General features: G+C 49.8%; 5 protein-coding genes across 5 annotated transcripts; all 5 read right to left on the reverse strand.

The window, feature by feature from the left end:
- Positions 1–972: 972 nt before the first annotated feature.
- JN550_004303 (uncharacterized protein) lies at positions 973–2,403 on the reverse strand (the record flags this gene model as incomplete). The annotated part of the gene is made up of 1 exon (XM_049315804.1): positions 973–2,403. One exon carries the CDS (start codon positions 2,401–2,403, stop codon positions 973–975), a length of 1,431 nt encoding a protein of 476 aa, XP_049173841.1.
- A 585-nt stretch (positions 2,404–2,988) lies between these two features.
- JN550_004304 (uncharacterized protein) lies at positions 2,989–3,595 on the reverse strand (the record flags this gene model as incomplete). The annotated part of the gene is made up of 3 exons (XM_049315805.1): positions 2,989–3,159; positions 3,213–3,418; positions 3,493–3,595. 3 exons carry the CDS (start codon positions 3,593–3,595, stop codon positions 2,989–2,991), a joined length of 480 nt encoding a protein of 159 aa, XP_049173842.1.
- A 1,357-nt stretch (positions 3,596–4,952) lies between these two features.
- On the reverse strand, positions 4,953–7,236 carry JN550_004305 (uncharacterized protein; the record flags this gene model as incomplete). Its single annotated transcript, XM_049315806.1, has 8 exons — positions 4,953–5,135; positions 5,189–5,235; positions 5,397–5,419; positions 5,472–6,328; positions 6,395–6,534; positions 6,654–6,678; positions 6,817–6,980; positions 7,035–7,236. The coding sequence occupies 8 exons, from the start codon at positions 7,234–7,236 to the stop codon at positions 4,953–4,955; spliced, it is 1,641 nt and encodes a 546-aa protein (XP_049173843.1).
- A 1,287-nt stretch (positions 7,237–8,523) lies between these two features.
- On the reverse strand, positions 8,524–10,383 carry JN550_004306 (uncharacterized protein; the record flags this gene model as incomplete). The annotated part of the gene is made up of 3 exons (XM_049315807.1): positions 8,524–8,627; positions 8,778–9,674; positions 9,750–10,383. The coding sequence occupies 3 exons, from the start codon at positions 10,381–10,383 to the stop codon at positions 8,524–8,526; spliced, it is 1,635 nt and encodes a 544-aa protein (XP_049173844.1).
- Positions 10,384–11,957: 1,574 nt separating this feature from the next.
- JN550_004307 (uncharacterized protein) lies at positions 11,958–12,371 on the reverse strand (the record flags this gene model as incomplete). Its single annotated transcript, XM_049315808.1, has 1 exon — positions 11,958–12,371. One exon carries the CDS (start codon positions 12,369–12,371, stop codon positions 11,958–11,960), a length of 414 nt encoding a protein of 137 aa, XP_049173845.1.
- Between the last annotated feature and the right edge of the window lie 3,535 nt (positions 12,372–15,906).

Here is a 15,906-nt window from a genome sequence, read left to right on the forward strand (position 1 = left end):
CTCCCTTGTGGTTATTACGAAGTTCGAACTATCACCACAGCTGCATATGCTTGCCAGCTTATAATGCACTGCATTCAACAGTGTTCATCACCAAGAGTTTCCCACACGCAACGGTCATACATTTCACAGTCTATTGCACCTCTCTTGAAAGCGTATTCTACTCGGGGATGATATATGGATATTTTATGCATACCAGAGAAAGACCTCTACAATTACAATTAATACAGTACATTGATGAACCCATTGACTAACCCTTTGATTCTTGAGACAAAATGCTCAAGCGGTGTGCTGTCTACAGTTGAAGCAACACAATATGTTTTTTGACTACTCCTGTCCACATCTAGCGGTCATGAAGAGTGGCGAGACTCCTGTGGGGAACTTTGGAGAATGGGAGATAAGATCAACTAATCGTGCCGATGCCTCTGCATTGCACCGTCTTCGGGTATGGCCCGGATGTGTCACAGCCTTCATCGATAGTATGCTGACACCACGGTCAGTAAGGCTGGTGACCTATTGCCAGGGGAACCAGTCAAGAAGATGAGGGGGTCACGCCTGTCAAGATTTTAGACTCCCAGATGGAGCATAGTCCAGAGGCCTTACAGAAAGGCCTTTAGTATGGAGGCACACATTTGGACCAAGCCGCCAACTGATGTTGGACCGGCGTACTTAAGACGAAAGAAATATATTCGTGGGGATTGATCTATCAGAGCTCCATAAGCCTTCGAAGAATGCCAGTACCAGTTGCCAATGTGAACGGATTTTGAGACTAGATTGGCATATCCCCTCTGCGTTCTGGGCGATAATTCTGGAAGTCTTTTACTATATCATAACCCAGCAGATTAATGCAAATTCCATTCCAGACGAGATTCGATTAATATGTATCGCATTCCTGCATACAAAAGTTGCAATGGGTCGAACAACCGACACCGAATAGATGTAACTGACTGCGTATATTGGAATCTGATTCTACTTCTAGATAGAGCAAGCAGCGTTCCACCTCGCGTCACCATGAGTGACATTCAGAGCAGCCTGCACCGTACCTGCAGCCACAAAGTCTGCTAAGCTGCAGGATCCATAGTCGTCACTTTCACAACCTGTAGGACCTAAATCGAAGTTGGCCTCGTTGAGGAGCAACTGTATTCTCTTTTCGCCATCGCATGAAAGCCCTCTCCAGAGCATCTGCGCAGCGAAAGGGACTTGCTTCGCAGTTCGCCAAAGACGCGTAGCATTCACTGGCCCTTCCGCTGGATACTCAGAATCCGCTGCGAGCCCTAGTGCGGTGAGACCAAGGTCAATGGTTGTGTCGTGACCAAAATTGAGAGACAAGTTGGGGCCTGAATCATTCTGGAGGAAGGCAGTGATGTTGGAAACGAGAAGACTACCGATGACTGGCCCCATACCGTTTGGAAGTCCATATCCAAACGCCCCTCGCATTAGAAGATCGTATTCATATTCATGCTGCAGAATCTCTTCCGGCAGAAAGACAGGGCACCAAGGCGACGAATCGAGCCCAGATACTGCGGTGCCATATGCACAGGCGTAGAGCATTCCATGAACAAGACTTGAATTGAAGTTGACTGTCGGATAAGCAGGTTTCAGAGCCTCGTTGATACGCTTCGCCAAGGGAGGCAGGTATACAACACCCCACTGAGATACGAGGGACCCGCCGAAACTGTATTTCCACCCCTCGCAGGTGTCCATGGGCGTGATCCACGAGACTGTCACGTCGTCCTCCGCTATGCGGTTGAGTGTCGCTGTTGCATTTGCGGAGCGTCCGTAATAGCCATCCATGAACCACACAGCGGATTCGACAACACGATCCTGATCTCCGGCAAGGACGACGTCCGTGTGTAGGTCCGGATATTGTAATCTGAGCGCGACGCCATGGTCGAACAACTGTTGACGGCCTATGGCCGAGAGATCATTCGTCGTGAATGTACTGTTCCATCCTTTGGTGAGGAAGGCGAATTCAGTCGGCAGCTCAGTTTGTGGTTGTGAGAACAAGTCTGTGTTGTTATTGATGTAGTAAGATAGATTCCGAATGGCACCGATCTCGTCTGAGAGGGGATTACGCGACCCATGCCGATGAACAAGAAATGCCTTCTCGACGGAACACCCCGGTGGCGTCCCTGATTGCAGAGAGCTCGGGGTGTTGTCCGGCTTCCAATAGGGTGACAGGTTCCCCAGGTGCTCATATGGATTGAAGTGACAGGATGAGCCCGCGAGCACTGTGGCTGGCAAAGATGCAAAAGCTGGCATCAGCCAAGCAGCTTTCCTCCAGAACCCTGCCGCCATAATGACAGCCAATACCAAGAAGATGCATCTTCGATCAGCTTGGCGGCGTCGGGCCACTTTTGTACGACCGTCGTGGTCCCAGGGACTCGGCTTCCGGATCTGCGGCATGCTGCTTAAGTCGCGTTGTTTAGCGGGGACCCATGGGCCAGGTCAACAGCCCGATGGATATCGTAGAGGCACCTTCCTGATTCGGGAGAGCGTCGCGTGCGCATCTCCGACTGAATTGGTTGCTCGGGGCCCCGAGAAGTAGATAGGCAACCCGATCTCTACAGTGACGGAGGGTGAGATTATAGCGTTCCTGATATGAGGCTCTCTCTCTCTTCTGTAAGGCTCTCTGTTGTGTGCATAAGGTACAGTGGGGATTGGCAGGTCGGACCAGAGCGAAACGTGTCAGCGAGTCAGCCCTGAGCTACTGAGCCCCGCACTCAACCTCCAAGGCACCCGCACTTCTGGGAACAAACCACAATGGGGTACCGGTGTCGCAGCTTCCTATGGTCGCTTCATGGGCTGTCCCGTACAACTTCTTCACTTTCGGGAGGAGTTTCTGGGTCGAAATCCAGACCTATGTAGTGGGTGTAGCCCGATGATATTCTTTAGGGGTTATTATTCTTGGGGCTGTCTTCAACCAACTCTTGGCTCTCGAGCAAGCAACAAGGCTCGAGATACATTGACAGAGTGCAACTACCCAATGCTTCAAGCCGTCTTGCTTATTTGAGGGTAGTAATCACGGAGAAGATTCCTCATCGGCAGGAAAAGCTTTTGGCCTGAACACTCATTGTCTTGCTTCTCCTGCTGAGCCTGCCAGTCAAGTAATTCTTCCCAGCTTGTCCATCGCCACTCCTCACATTTATCGACTTCTATAACCTGTGAGCTGATCAGCAGCCCGATCCCAGGGGGGGCTTCGCGTATAGACTCACTCGTGGTTCTTGTGTAGCATCTCTCCTTGCGCATTCTACGAATATGGTGATGTAGTGCTTCCCGAGATCCTCAAAAACATCATTCGTCACCGCAACGATCTTCACGCCCTTAACCTCCAAGCCGGTCTCCTCGAGAGTCTCTCGTTCGGCGCAAGCAAAGTGTGACTCGCCGAACTCCAGGTGGCCACCAGGGACAGCCCAGGCGCCTGCAGTCAGGTCAGTAAGTCACTCAGGTGCGTAGCCTGCTTGATGTTCACCGTTGCAGCAAGAATACACTTACCTGTACCGTGGCTGGCCAGGCGTTTGCCAACGATTATTTTGCCTTGTTCATTCCTAATTAGTGCCGCTACGCCAACACGTGGGTTAGCGGAGGACTCCAGCATAATTGGGTTTGAACGGCGAAAAGCTCCCCTGAAGGCGTGAAGGCGGGAATGCTTGAGATGGGTGATTGCTCAAAATTGCACCTTGAGGCTGTAGTACAGGGGATGATTGGCCTCCCACCACCCCGCTGTTCAGTGGGTCACTCGGTGCGGCCATTGCCGGGTCCTCCTTCGTGAAAGCGATTATCTTACTAGTGGGAATCGTGCGTTAGGTACGTTTGAAGTAGACCCTAACGTCCACCCACTGCTCACAGAACACGCCTACCAAGGTAAGTTATAGACAGCGTTCATAGGAACAGATTATAGTGGAGTGCAGAGTCGTATACCTCCGATGAAGAGGAAACGCAATAACGCAGAGCAACGCTCCGTATTCATCGACGTGGTTTAGGATGGCTGCGTAAGTAAGTAAGCTTCACGTGTAACTTCGGCATGGTAGATAAAACGACAAACCGGACATGGTCGATACCTTTTCTGCGTTTGTTCCCCCTGTCAAGGCAGAAACATTTCCTAGGACAGTAGGTTTAGCTCTACCGTTGCTGCATTGCAATTGCACGGGAAACCAGAGGTGAATGTTCATTGATAAAACGAGTTATTACTCCCCCCTTTTTTTTTATCAAAGAAAAAAAAAGAGTTCATCCAGGGCTTGAACGCACGCATAGTGCCGTCAAATTGCCTGGACGATGGCAAATGATGTGCAACTTGGGTTCGATCATCATCTCATGGACGTCACACTCGGTCCTGATATCACGAAATTACTTGCTCTAAGATCAAAAATGCGCTCTTTGGGCATTTATCATCGCCAACGGAAGGCTCCTTGCTGCATAAAACTTTGAACTGTTGTCTAGAATTAATTTCCACGGTGAGTTTCCTGCGAATCTAAATGTTTACTTTCAGTGTATTTGCAATCCAACTTGTAGGGCCACGTATTCAGATAATTTGGTCATCATGAGTAAAGGCTATTTACCGCAGACTATGTTTCAACCGCGGAATTTCGACTGGCCTATTGTGTAATTAGACATTGTAGGGACTTAAGCGTTGTGAATCGTCCAGCGAATGATCGCCTCCTTCGAGGCGATCATCTGCCAAATTGCTCTGTCATCTCTTGAAGCCCGAAGAGAGCCTGATAATACAAAGGATGACAATCCATCACAAGAGTTGTTCAACCAGAAGAATTTAATTTCTGTATAGCCTAATGACTTGTATTGTATCTCATATGGATACAATATTGGTCGGCAAAATCATCATCATCAGAGCAACATGATGAACCCACCAGTCCATAGCTAGTCATGATGTTGCACCTTAGAATTGCAGAAAAAGTGTCTAGTTAGATAAGCCGCTTTCATCGCCGGCGTACAATGAATTAGCGAGCCTCGTTGGTGAGGAACTCCTCATCTTGGTCGATGTGATAGGAAGCGAACTTCCTCGCAGGAATGCCCTTCTGGAACATGAAATCCATCTCCGCAAAAGTCCTGTCCTTGGTTTCTGGAAGGCGGAAGAGTCCCCAAACCGTTGTAAGAAACGCGAGAGAACCCCAAAAGAAAGCCTATGCGCATGTCAGAAAAGATATGGAGTAAGCGTCGTATTAAGCCGGCTTACCGTCTTCCCCTTGGCATTCCAAGCTGTCGGTGACATGAATTTCGGTTCTGTTTAGCGATACTGGTCAGCTGAAGTCTTTCAAGCTCGCTGATACATCATTGGCCGCTAGTTGAGACTCTGCTCCACAGTTGATACCAACACATTGTGGAGCCTTGCGATCTTTCTAGCATAGCAGGACACAACCGCTATTCTAAAGCAGGTGACTTACGGAGTATTCCGCCAATTAAATTCCTAACAGGTACATTTAGCTCTCTATTTTCACAGTATGATAGGCAATACTCACCCAATATAATAGGTACCCCTTCCCAAAACCACCGTCTGGGTACGGAGACGAGTTGAACCAATTTCAGAGACAATTGTGTATACAATTGGGCCGACACTCATGGAATAGGCACCCAACCATACTAAACATAGGCAGGACTGTGCCCAGGCTAGTTGGATAGTTTGCTCGGGGACACAGGCCAGGATGCCGATGAGAAACAGCACGACGACCAACACGAAGAAGCCGTATAGCCAAATGGTGCGACGGCCCCATCGAGCTAGATATAGCCATGATATGACGGTTCCCATGAATGCAATGGCTGTTCCTGCTAGTCCGATTGCATACGAAGTGTCGTCACTGATGCCGGTTTGCTGGAAAAAGAAGGTTCCAGTGTAGCATAGAGCACCACCATTCGTTATTTGTGAGAGGAAAGCCATGCAAGCGATTTCGGTTCGCTTTTTATTGGTCCCTTTGAATGCATCAAATAGTGAAACACCGGCTTGTTCGTCTTTCTCAATCTTATTTGTATGAACCATCAACGCAATCGTGGCGTCATAGTCAACGTTGTGCTCCGGCTGCGAGAGTCGTTCTAATGAGCGGCGGGCTTTCTCAAGCTGTCCAGTACGGACCAGGAACCATGGCGATTCGGGCGCTAGCAGGGCAACAATGAAAAGCGGTATGGGCCAGACCCATTGAACAGCGAAAGGGATTCGATAGGACCAGTCAGTTGGATCGTTGACAAGACCCTTTAGAACGCCTGCGGAGATAAATTGCCCAATACACCAACATAGGTTGATATACGCCGTAAGGTAGCCTCTCAGGGCCATAGGGGCTACCTCGGCGGCGTAAGACGGGCCAGTGGTCGCAAAAACACCCCACTGGCGCAGGTGTTAGCTAGCGGCTCGTTTCGTGTAGTGACAATAGGGAAAATATCTCCTACTTACAGGAATATTGCACAGGAATTGGCCGACGAACTGAACCTCAATCGTTGGGGCAAAAAAAGTGATGAATATGAATGCACTAAGCAATGCGAGATTTGCCATGAGAACTACTCGATGACCATACTTGGGTGCAAGCCATCCATCTGGATAGAGAAGCTAATGTTAGTTGCAGTCATCTTTTAAGCCAAGTTTTGGGTTACAATCACCCCGCCTCAAAATAGTGCAGAGTGCAACAACAATAGATTGGAGAGATGGTACTTACTCAACAAGGCTCCTATGAGATTACCCTGGGCAAACATTAGTTAATCATTCTGGGCTGTCCCGCCAATGGACTCTCGCTGCCACCATGCCGGAAGACCATGGCATACGCGAGGCGAGGGCACGAAACTACAACTCGAGATCAGAATAGTAGCATGTGTACTTACGACAGCGCTGATACCATTGAATCCGGAAAGCCATGAGGAATCTATCTGCCATCCGTCCTTTTCGTTGATGTATGTCCCATACTTCCTCCTGAAAGCAGGGTACCCGAAGAATGAACCGAGCAGTGTCGTGTCGTAACCCTCCATAACCACCGTCAGTGAAATTACTGTTGAACACACGGTTAGACCCTTTCCTAATTCGCCATGACCTTCGCACTCACACATAGACCAGAGGGCAGCCCGCTTGTAGGTCTTGATTGCCTGCATGAAAGTCAAGTCGTGCTCGTTAGCAGTCGCCTGCCGGGCCTCGGCATTGAGGACTTTGTCGTGGCGATCTGCCTTGTCGAACTGAACATATTCGAGCTTGCCCTTCTCGATATGGTCGGGGCTAGCCGCCTTCTCTGTGGTGACCTCGTCCGCCATGTTGGTTGTCGTCAAATGTCAACCTTGATGTGCGTCAGTCGGTACTGTGTTCTTCCCAATAGTCTGTACTATCGTCTGTGAGACATGGAAAAGAAGTGAAGGAGATGCGGAGTGCCAAATAGTGCTCTTCATATGGCTGCTCTCCCGATGCACGGTGGTCTCACAAGGGGGGTGGATCCAAGTGGTGGAATTGGGGTACGAAGGCATTTCGGGCCGTTGGTCCCATTCTTGAATACGTCGTCTCGCAATCGTACAAGGCTGAGACGAGCGAAATAGCAAGACCAGCACGCTTGACGGTCTAGATTGGAGACCAAGAACCTTGCCATTCTTCTTGCTCATGTGGGGGAGGCCATCTTGGATTCGTCGGAAGCTGCAGGTCGTCGAAAGAATGGATGTGGTGATGGGGCCTCGTCTAGTTCTGTGGCTATCTGGACCGGTAACCGAATTAAAATTCCGGCCATGATCGTTCATGAGTGGTGGAAAATATGGAGATGATCCCCGACTCTGGGGTAAGTTGCTCCTGGGCCCTGGGGATGTTATAGCCCCGCAAATCAGAGTGTGGCTCCACGGAGGGTCTCGTTGGAGAATCCCAGTAAAAGCAGAGCCTAGCTAGCAAGCCACGGGATGGCCATCTCAGCTCGAAGATCACCTCGGAAAAAAGAAATATGTTTCACAACCGTTATCTTACATGAACAGACGCCGACAGAACGTCCTGGTTCCCTATTCGTTACCCAGCCTGCACCTAGACGAGTTTATCCAGGTGCTAAATGGTGCTATAATAGGCTAGTCGGGAGGTTTTGATCAAGATTAAATTTTGACTTGATTGCATGGTTCACGTATTTATCTGTACGTAAGAGACTTCTTGTTGAGACTTGAAATGTCCTGAATACGTATAAGGGTCTATAACCTGTTTCTTTCACATGCTATGGGATTAGAGGTATTCTAGCCAAACTCACGGAACAACAATTTTTTAACACTTAAAAGACATCGTGGTGGACTCCTCACAACACTCCCTCAAACATTTCGGTGATTCTAAGACGGATTAGACTGGGCTTTCCCGACTCCAAGGGTTTTTCTTACTTGTACACAAATTTTCAAGAGTAGTGGCCTAGGTCTTCGAAATGTCAAGGGGTACCTGTGGCCAATGACATCTCAGCCTTAGTCCCCAGGGCAGGTGCAGGGTTGCTGGTTGTCATCACTTTCATATAGCTGGAGTGTTCTCTACTGAGATCTAGTCTGGTATCTGGATTTGTCGGTGTTGTTGAGTGGAGTCCGCGAGCAGCGCCCTCAGAGAGGGATGCTGAGAAAAATAGCAGCAGAAGTTGCCGGTGTCGTTAGTTTCTCTTGATATTCGCATGCAGCCAGGGACGAGGTAACACGACTGTACGCCCCTGTTTCACATTGAGCAGTGCGCTACTAGCAGCAGGGTTGCGGCGGACGGGTTTTGTAGTGCCCCCAAGATTACTGCTTAGCTGATATAGTATTCCTTTTAGGCCCCCTTTCAATGAAGAACGTTAAACTTAACATCAAACCACTAATACCAGTATAAAATGCCCACATTAGATGCAACGCGTTAACGTAAGCGGCAGTGGAAGTCGAAGTTCCCTCATTACCGTGCATAACGGAAGATGCATACGACGTGAGAGAGCTCGTGCCCAACCTGCTCTGAATGAGAATGCTTCCGACAATGATGGATATGGTAGAAAAGAGGTTTCGCGTAAATGACAATGCGGACATGGCAGGTGACATATCCTCTTGCTGGATGTGAGACTGCAGGGCGATCATTGGGGCTTGGAACAGCGGGCCGGTCCCGATGCCGATGATGATCTCGTAGCATATAATCTCAGCCCAACTCTTTGAGGAGCCCAAAGCGATGAGCAGACCAGTGCCTAGTGTCATCAAGGTCGTGCCGAACCAGATGACGTAGAGAAAATTTCCGGTGCGCCTGATGAAAATGCCAGCGAAAATCGTCATACATGACAGGGGCACGACCAGGGCGAGCAGGGAGACGCCAGATATGACCGGCGTGAAGCGTAAGACAGCCTGGAAATAGAGGGGCAAGAAGTAATCGTACGAAATGAAGACAAAGCTGTGGAGGCACTGGAGCGTGAAAGCAGCGACGTTGGTTGCTGAGGAAAAGATGCGTGGCGGGATAAGAGGTTGCTTTGCGAATTTGACCTCCCATGCGCAAAACATTAGCAAAACCACCAAGCCGACGACTATAGGTGCGACCACCTTCGCATTGCTCCACGGCAGAAGGCCGCCACCGCCACTTTCCAGGCCATAGAGAAAACTAATGACACCGCCAACGATCAAAGCCAGGCCGGTCCAATCGAGTGACCGGAGGGCTGTCCACAGCGCGACCTGCGGAGCCTCCACCTGAAGAGTAAATATGATGACCATCAACGATGCAAAGCCAATGGGCAGTTGGATCCAAACTGTGGACAGCACATGGTTAGCTTTCTATCCGAGTACAGCGCAGATGCCGCGATGCCGGTTTAGGCACAACTTACAACACCATCTCCAGCCGACACTTTGTGTGAAAACACCGCCCAGGATCGGCCCGGTGGAGCTTGCGATGGCAAACACCACACCCGTCAACCCATAGTACTTGGCCCGTTCCTCAATCACAAACAAGTCGCCGATGATGATGGTAATCAGCACCATGATGCCACCGCCTCCTGCGCCTTGCAGAGCCCTTGCTGCGATCAGCATGTCTGTAGATTGTGCGAGTGCTGCGACAACGTCGCCGGCCAGGAACAGGCAGTTGGCGGTAATTAGAGCCAACTTCCGCCCGGCCACATCGGACAGCTTGGCCCAGATGGGCGTCGAAGATGTCGATGCCAGTGTATACGAACTGCCGACCCAGGCATACTGCGCTGTGTTGGCACCGAGAGTTGAGGCTATAGTCGGCAGTGCGGTTGATACAATAGTGGTATCCAGAGCCGCGAGGAAGAGAATCATAAAGAGCGATAACATTGTCACCCGGCGACGGAAGGTGGCGTGTTTCCTGGCCTGCGTGCCATTGGTCTGGGTGGGCTCGAGTTTCGACCCTGATTCACAATCTTTAGGCGTCTCGTCACTATCTGTCGGTGATGCTGTCGGCTTCGACTCGGGGCTCTCCCCGGCCGTCGTGCGTCGAGACATGTTTCCAGCGTGGGAATGTGCTCGGCCAGTTAACCTTCTCAGAAGGTGCTCATCTGATAGATCAAGTCTTCCAGCCAATTAAGAGAAGAGGCACGAGAGCCATTTCAACAACATAGAGAACTACGTACATCTTTATTAAGGCAATGGCTGCCTCCGAATCCCTGGTTGCGCCGTGGCTCGGTTCGGATCGGGCTGCCGACCGGGCCTGTTTAAGCGGTGCTCCGTACCGTAACATCACTAATGAATCGCGGCTCTGGGGCAGCGGCTGAACTACCAGGTCTACTCCACTTGGCTGCATGTAGCCAATCTGATAAATTGACCTGCCAATAGCTGTAGCTATTGATGGACTACATTCAACTTTCCAAAAGTAAACTTCGTGGGGAATCAAAGCATTGAATCCTGTTACTCGCCTCAGCTCAAACTGTGGGAACCCATTCGACATGATGCATCATTGGGTCTGTTAATGGGTAATCGTCGGAGAGACGGAGGTCACAAAACAGTGTTAGAGCTGGGCTGCTTAGCTGCCCAGGCACGTAATCATCTCGGATTGTAAGTGGTAAGAGAAGAGATGACGGCAAAAATATAAAACGATAAAAAGAAATTTGAAAAATAAGAAAACTGGCCTCACGTTATTACGTACAAGTCAAGATATATACAAGTCGGGTACCTCGATGAAACCTCATGCGGATAATAATAGTCGTGGCGATCAGAACGAAATGCGTCGCCGCTTCTCAAGAGATCCCGATGGAACACGTGTCACGTTAATGGTCACTTGTTCTCCAAATTATAATCACCAATCTCAAGCGTGAGACCATCTTTGAGTGCCTTGAAAGATAGATGGACCCATGACAATAAAAGTTAAGGGGTTTGCCTTCACATTGCAGATGTCTTCCTCGCAGCTCACATCGACCTGGCTTTGCGTTGTTTGAACATTGGGTAATAAGTATCAGTAATGCAGGCAGATTCGCGCTGCACAGGACTCGACATGCTGATCTGAAGGCAATTTTAACCAAATCATTGCTCGACTTTGAAGAAATTGCGGCCTAACGGACGACGATGCGACATATTTAGGGGCCGACGATTGTTTGGTCAGTACGGTGTGCTGCCATACTTGATGGAAGTGACATTAAATGGGTATTTTCCTTCGGCCATCCTCTTGATATTTCCTACAACAGTAAAATCTTCTGGTGTGATAAACCTATTTCACGTTACTTTAAGAGACTGCGGCAGTTATTGAAATTATCTTGGATTGTGGTTAACTCATCTTGGGCACCCGTCGAGCTCCACTCACGGGACTGTTAGGCATGACATCTTAAACTCCTCAACTCTATGGTTGACGCACTAAGTAGATATTAGGAAGACTTGTTTCGGACAAATAGACCTGCTTTTCCCACAATCATGTATCAACGGTGCCAAATCATCTAGAATCTAGGGCGAGCGCATGTTGAAAATCTTACATTTTCACTGCCGGGATGTTCTTTTAACGAGTAGATCTACCCAGAACCAGGGCCTACAGTTCAAACCTGGGTGTCGTCATTTTCAATCTGCTATGAGATATCTCGTTTTTGGTACCCTCATTTTCCGAAGCGGAAAGGTCGTGGCTGCGAATGAGAAGTAGGTCTTTCACCGGCACTACTGCTACTCCCATCACTGCTGTTGTCGCCGCCTTGAGCATGGTCCCAGTTGGTGTACCCGGCTGAGCCGCCCGAGGACGAGTTTGCTCCTACGCCAGCGCTGTACTGCGTTGAACCACTGCTGCTGTTGTTTCCTCCAGAAGCCGTTGTGCCAGTGGAGGTGCTTGCCGAAGCAGGATGCTGAGCGCTAGAGCTGCGGCTCATGGAAGGTGTGGCGCCAATACCTGAAGCACTCTCGCCAACGGCGATGGGGGAAGTAGTCCCAGTGGAGGAATGTGACTTGCTGCTTCCTGACGAGCTGGTGCCTTGGGAGGTCTTGGCAGTGTGGTAGCTGGTGTCTGAGCCGGAGGACATGATTGGTGCTTTGATTTGTTTCTATATAAGATAGCGACTTGGATTGTTTCATGGAGGGTTTCACAGGTTTCAGTGTCATATATCTACTCAGCAGAACTGAGGGTAAATATTCCAAAAGCGAGAAATCCTTGTGGATTTTATAGGATATCGACAGTAGCCATTCACGATATAAGGCTCAAATGCTCACCCCCCCCTATCATGGCAAGCGAATCATGGTTAATGAACGACATCCCACGACTCCGGGGAGTAAAGGTATAAGTTTAGAAGAAAGCATGATATATCTGCAGCGCGGAGGAAGACTCAACAAATCAAAGAAAGCCAATCAGTTTAACGGAATAGCCACACGAGGCTGGACCAAGTTGATATGCATGTTTACAGGTCGTGAATGCTGTTCTGTGCAATGCTAATCTTGGTTGCTGTTTTAAATCCATGTAGTGAATCGCACGTTTAACGTCCCATCTCACTTGTTAGAATCGCCCCGAGCGACCATGCACGCCAGGTTACTTTGTATTGATATTTGTGCTTGATTTCAAGTTGAGCAAGATCCATCATGTGTCGTCCCTCTTTAAAAAAATGAGAACCTCCATCTAGGTATTATAGAACTAGTCTATTTAGCTTGCTATCCAGAATGTTATCCAGAAATAGTTTCCATTAGTTATCTAGGTGTGCAGCACTAATGTGCCAATCAATGATGTCGCATATCGAGCCTCTTACGGAAGGGATTATAGATGTACAGCTTCCCACACTCGAACCAACAGCTGATCCGGCTAATTTCTATGGATTTCAGTCTTCACCGTTCCAGTGCCGCCGAAGAATCGCGTTGCGTCGCTATTCGACAGGCCTTCGCTTGGCGCCGCCAGCAGGAGTGACCCAGCAGCGGCATTAGCGGTAGACACAATACTTAACAAACCAGGCTTGAAAACCCCGTTTCTAGACCCTGAAGGGCCTGCTCAAGTCTTGCGTAGTATTTTTAACCATGTTTGTGTCTTGCCAAGATTTGTTCAAGCACCTAAACCGGATCTTTTCTCTCAGGCGAAAGCTTAAAAAAGTGGGAAGACCCTGCAAATTTATAAATATCTCATTCAACTATGATTCGAGTTTCCTTTTCCGAAAAGTTAAGGATTTGCGACCTTGATTAGCAATCAAGAGACAACTTGTCAAACGCTGCCTCAGTAACCTAAGGCAATGAAGTATTGCCAAGACGACTTACAAGTGCTACCTACTGCTTACACACCGTTATTGCGAGACAGGAGAAAGACCTTCAGTTTTGCAGTTAACGGACTCGTTCAGCGGAGTTCAATGCGAGCGTGAACAAATACAACGTGCGCATTTAGAGAGGATACCACAACGTGCACACTCACTCTCTCAGCAATCTTGGTATCTGTCCTCAAGGCCTGACGCTTGGAGATTCATGCGGGTATATACCTATATCCAAGCACTTAAGCTGGCCCCTCCCCAGTTGGCCAGAAATAATACAGTGCCCCCTTTTCAATGCTGACTCGCGGTTGTCGCATTAAGCGGTAGTGATCCGGGTTGGACTGAAATAATCAAGTTAGTCTGCTCCATTCTCATCTTACTCAGTCCTCGGCGCGGGGCAGCCCGTAAATCAGGGTCCCTCTGTGGCCTGATCTAGTGACGTCAGAACTTTGTGTTGTTTTTTGTGCATGATGCGAGCCTGAAATGTGCTCTTGATTGGAAACGTTTCGGATCTTAGAGACACGAAACCGTGCCTGTGGAACTGAGCTCGTAGATGGGCGAGATGATCAAGATTGCAGTACTGATCTCAGCAGGTCATGGCAGCATGGGTTTGCCTGCCAACCTGCGAACGACAAAGCCCACCAAGCACGTTAGGCTAGCTGTGAAAGTGGGGGAGGGTGGTACCGGTAATCCGCCCAGAACCCAGCCCTCCACAGCTCCCGAAGTCGTCAACGACAGAAGCGAGGGGAAACGTAGGCATTCAAGCCATCAGTGATCGTAGTATAGAACCAGGCCGTGAAGAGAAAGCCTCGTAAAAACATGTAGATCTCCGTGACAAGGGGTCGCAGCGATGCGCAGCTTTTGATCCGAGAATGAGGTGCAAGAACGCGGCCTGTAAGTTGTACTAGGAGCACATACTGTATGTATTCTACTTTTGAGATATCCGCGGAGGGTTTACTCCACCCCCCGTTACGTACTTGGACACCAGGAGACCAGGGCGGGCGCCAAATGGCAACATTGGACGCGATAGCTGCATTGTCTAATGTGGCTTTCGCGAATTGCACTGTACTGTACGTTGATCTGTGCAGATCGGACCGCAAGGAACGGGTTGGGAGCGTTGGGAAGATCAACACTGGCGAGACTGATAGGCATATCAAAGTCAATAAAATCTTTGTCTTGGTAGTAATCTCATTTGGGGCCCGGAGCATGCCCAACCCGCATCGCTCAAAGAATACAACAGATTGGGCAGCAGCAGGTCTTAGTCTACCATTTCCTCTGGTGGAGGTAGCTCGCTGCGCAAACCTGCCTCGTGGTACAAGCCCTGCTATATGCTGTGTCGCAAGCATACAGTATACACACAAAAAGCCTGCCGCATAGTAGAACCGGACATATGTCTCCCTTCCCAGACCTGCCCAAAGTACGATCTGTAGTGAGAATGAAATGACGCTGTCAATTCTCGGGGAGCCGGCTTACTGGGTAGAGATCTCGCGACCCAGGTAACTACGGCGAACCCCTGCGGGCCCTTGTGCGTCAAGCGCGTTCCGCGACCCTTTAGCGGCCACCAATTGAAAGACACGAGCCCAGGTCACTAGGCCAAGAAGGGGTTCGTCTGAAGGGGTGGACCGGCCAGGTATGACGCTGCTCCATACGTCATAATGGACCCCTCGCTAAAGCAAAGCGACGGACTCTCCAAGGACTGGAGTCATGGATGGCGACGGCAATCTGGGATCAGGTGGCACGCGGGACCGCCGGGGCAAAGGCGACAGGGAGCGGGCGGGAATTGGCATAGGGCATTCGGGTGCCCGAGGAATCTTGGCTATGGGGAGGAAAGGCCCTGTGGTGAAGAATGCCGTTTGGCAGGTCCTCATCTCAGCATGCAGGATTGAGACCCCCGCCGGCAGGGGGCCTGACGATGCGATACGAATGGAAACCGGGGGTTTGTGAACTAGGTCGTCGGGTGGAGCATCACATTCACATTCAGATTGCCTTGCCAACGTGCCCCGCGTGCTTCCACTGGACCGTATCTTGCCTGGGCAATCTTCAGCCAGCTTACTGTGTAGTCGGCTGCCCGTCTGCTTTTGTAGGGATGCCCGGCACAGGTGGACTGGCTGCGACGACTATGAATCTTGCCTGCCCCACGACGTTGCGCGGAAGTATACTTCAGATGTCTAAATCCTTCGCACTCGACAGTCAGCAGAAACTGGGCACCTAGGTACCTAGGGAATTAGTTGGCCCTGCACCGTTCTGACAATGATCCACGCTTCCATGGCGATAGACCGCCTGTACTCGGGTCCCCGGAGTGTGCTGTACCGTAGTTACAGCAGTACCTCTTCTTCAA

This window comes from Neoarthrinium moseri, assembly GCF_022829205.1.
Source record: "Neoarthrinium moseri strain CBS 164.80 chromosome Unknown scaffold11_Wmoseri_CBS_16480, whole genome shotgun sequence".
NCBI lineage: Eukaryota > Fungi > Ascomycota > Sordariomycetes > Amphisphaeriales > Apiosporaceae > Neoarthrinium > Neoarthrinium moseri.